The 3,318-nt window shown below is 46.0% G+C and overlaps 2 protein-coding genes across 2 annotated transcripts in view; both read right to left on the reverse strand.

Annotated features, from left to right (window-relative positions):
• HOXA4 (homeobox A4) overlaps positions 1-75 on the reverse strand; it is an 11,738-nt gene extending 11,663 nt beyond the window's left edge. Inside the window, exon 1 of the mRNA XM_009887192.1 lies at positions 55-75. Within this exon, the coding sequence (XP_009885494.1) occupies positions 55-75 (21 nt within the window). The remainder of the gene's footprint in view (positions 1-54) is intronic.
• A 1,268-nt stretch (positions 76-1,343) lies between these two features.
• Positions 1,344-3,318, reverse strand: part of HOXA5 (homeobox A5) — a 2,512-nt gene continuing 537 nt past the window's right edge. Inside the window, exons 2-3 of the mRNA XM_009887193.1 lie at positions 3,035-3,317; positions 1,344-2,089 (exon numbers count right to left, since the gene is read on the reverse strand). Coding sequence (XP_009885495.1) covers positions 1,839-2,089; positions 3,035-3,317 — 534 coding nt within the window. The 3' untranslated portion in view covers positions 1,344-1,838. The remainder of the gene's footprint in view (positions 2,090-3,034; position 3,318) is intronic.

Raw genomic sequence — 3,318 nt, forward strand, 5'->3', positions numbered from 1 at the left:
CTCGGCTTCCCCCCTGTACAAATAAACTTTAAGGAACTTGTGCACAAAACTTACCTTTGACTTGCAAGGAGCCATTTTTCATACAGTATTGAGAACTTGTGGTTTGGATACTTCTGTCCCTAAACCTGACAATTTGAATGGCCAGGAGGCACACGTAGCCTGCAAAAGAGTCAAATGAAGTCCAGCGTCAGTGAGATTATATGTTATGTGGTATATAATGTTGGATGTCAACTCCCCAAAACCATAAAACTTACTTTAATGGCACCACGTGACTTTTTATAGCCAGTGAGCCTATCTGTCTGTGCTATGGATGATTTTACGATCTAATTCATAGACAAAACCCTATTCATTTGGCACCCAAATGTCATATAGCCGGAACTGGGGCTTATAAAGTTTACTGTTTTATAACTTTTAAGGGAAGGCATCAATGTAACCAGTCAGTAAATGTGCAAATCTTTAGTTGCTCTTAGAGGCTCAGAAGAGTTAACCATTCAAGCTCTGATGGGGTAAGTAACATTACGTTTATAGCAAACTAATTGTAGCGAAGAAAACCAAAAATCTTTAAAGGGTGAAAAGTGGGAATGTGGCTAGCGAGGGTTACTAATAGACGCAGAGGCTCGGACGTGGCTGTCCTGCAAATATACTTAATGAAACCACAGGAGAAATTCTAGAGCGATGCAAACACGTCTTGGAGTTAGCAGCGTGTTTTAACAAAGCACATGTGTTGTTTTTTTTCAACCATCAGCAAACAACTAACAGTTGATTCACCCACAAAGGGTGTTGATTGTGGTCCTGCGATTCAGCTTTCCACCTAGCGAGAAACTAGTAAGGAGGAACTTATGGTCAAACTTTCAATTAAAAATACTGGTAGCGGACAACCGCAGCATCTACCATTTGCAACGTGCAGCAGGAGCCAGGTAAAATATTATTACAAACTCTGCACGGGTTATTATTTTTTTTTTTTCCAGAGGCAAATCAGGAAGCACAACTTCTTGCTTTGCACAAACCAGATCACGAAAACTTTACAATAGAAAGTTTATTTTTTTTGTTGATTTCCAGTCAGTTTTTTTTAAAAACAAATACAAAAAAAAAAGCTGATCACAGTTTGCTCAAACAGCCAGACTTTGACTATATTTGTAACTTTGTTCACAAAAAACATACATCACAGAAGCTGCGCTTAATAAGAGCCACTTCTAAGAGTTCGTGCAAAGAGTCATATACAAAGGCACAGCAAGGACATACTGCTTGGAATCACAGTTTTCGTCACAGATTCACTATTCACTACACGTAGGACAAGTTCAGTTGATTTCATCATTTCACCTCTACAACAGCATTAATTACACAGGAATTATATAGGTAGTTTGAATAAAAATATTTTTAACAGCTTGGAGCTATACAGACATTAACACTTGACCACACATGCACAGTTAAGCAGGTTGAGTGCAACACATAACATTTGTACTAAACCGGGGGAGGGTTTCTTTCTCTCTCTCCTTTTTTTTTCACGTTCTTTTTTTTTGTTCTTTTTTTGTTTAGTTTTGTTTTGTTTTAACAGTTACTTCAAGTAACACAGCTCGCTTCATATAAATAAGTTAAAACATCTATTATTTTTTCAAGACAAAGCCATTCAAGACAAAGAAATGTACGATAAAAGCAGATCTACTTATACACGCGAGAGAATGGTAATAAACAGGCTCATGATTAAAAGATGAATAAGGGCGACAAGAACAGGGTTTCTTCACAGAAGTAACACAAGGAAGTTTTAGAAAGTCAACTTAGTACTGACATGAGACGCAGGGTCAGCTAATACTGCTCAGTACTTTTAATTGATCAAACGCTTAGGGACGGAATGCCCCTCCTGCAGCTGCCATGCTCATACTTTTCAGCTTATTATCCTTTTTCCATTTCATTCTCCTGTTTTGGAACCAGATCTTTATTTGTCTCTCTGAGAGGCAAAGAGCATGTGCTATTTCAATCCTTCTTCTGCGGGTCAGGTATCTATTGAAGTGAAATTCCTTTTCCAGCTCCAAGGTCTGATAGCGGGTGTAAGCAGTCCGAGCCCTTTTCCCTTCTGGTCCCCCTATGTTGTCTGGAAGAGAAAAGTACATGATTTAGATTCTCAGCAGCCACTCGCAGCCTTCGTGTCTTATTGCAGCTACCAGCGACCAGGACCGTTATTCTTAGTCCTGCTTGGTTTTGTTTCTGGCTTGGATAAAGGCTCAACAAGTTTCCCCCTCCAGCCCCTTTAGGAAAGGCTTGGGGGAGGGGGATTTGGTGGTCTCGGTAAGTTTTCGCTTGGATTTGGGGTTCGATATTTTTAAAAATTGATTTCTATTTTGTATTTTTGAATGCTAATTCCCCCCCCACCCCCTCCCGACACACACACATACACCCGCCTCCCCCAGATAAGCTGGTTTGGAGGATGCCTCTGCTGCTAGCTGTGTTTTTCAGGGCTGGGAGAGCAAAGCTGAAGCGTGCAGCCCTTTCCCACGGCAGAGCTGGGGAAGGCTCTGGGAGGCAGCCAGCCCCCGGCTGCTCCCCCGGCAGCCAGGGCAGGGCAGGTACCCGGGGCTGAAAGTTGCACCGCTTCCCCGCGCCCCTCAAACCCTCTACCCGGAGTTTGGGGCGACTCGCTTTCCCCCCCCCCCCCCCCCCCCCCGGTTTCCCCCAGCCGCAAACGGCCCCCCCAGGAAAGCCGGGAGCAGCCTCTGCTCCCGATCCCCCCTTCGGGAAGGCGCTTTTCTGCTCCCCCGCTGCCCGCGCTGGGAGCCGGGCGGGGGGCTGTGTTGGGGCCGGACGTTTGTTTTGGTTTTGGTTGTTTTTTTTTTTTTTTTTTCCTTTTCTTTTTGGGGGGACTCGCCCAGAGAAAGGAGCGTGTTTCCCTGCGAGCAGAGTTGTGCTGTGCGCGGAGGCTGCCCGCTCTCACGCCCTCCTCTCCCCCTCTCCCCGACCTTGCTCGGCGCAGCCACCCGGTTTACATTAAATCCTCCTTTTCCTCCAGAGAAATAAAGAAAGAAGAGGGTATTTGCTTTACCATGACTTATGTGCAGTTTTCGCATCCAGGGGTAGATCTGGGGCTGTGAAGGCTGGGCTGTGCTTTGGTCGGTCGGGGCACTTGCCTGCTCGCTGCTTGCTGGAGTGTCTTCCTCAGTCCCGGACGAGGTGCCAACCCCGTCTCTGCTGATGTGCGTGTTGCTGCTGGAATTGGACGAAGTGCTGGTGGAGTTGGCGAGGGAGTTTTTCACCCCGTGGTGACTCTCGCTGACAGGCGAACCGGCCACGGCGGTGCAGGGCAGAGGGTCAGGGGGAGGGGAGGGG

The sequence above is a fragment of the Charadrius vociferus genome, unplaced genomic scaffold (assembly GCF_000708025.1).
Source record: "Charadrius vociferus isolate BGI_N301 unplaced genomic scaffold, ASM70802v2 scaffold366, whole genome shotgun sequence".
Lineage (NCBI taxonomy): Eukaryota > Metazoa > Chordata > Aves > Charadriiformes > Charadriidae > Charadrius > Charadrius vociferus.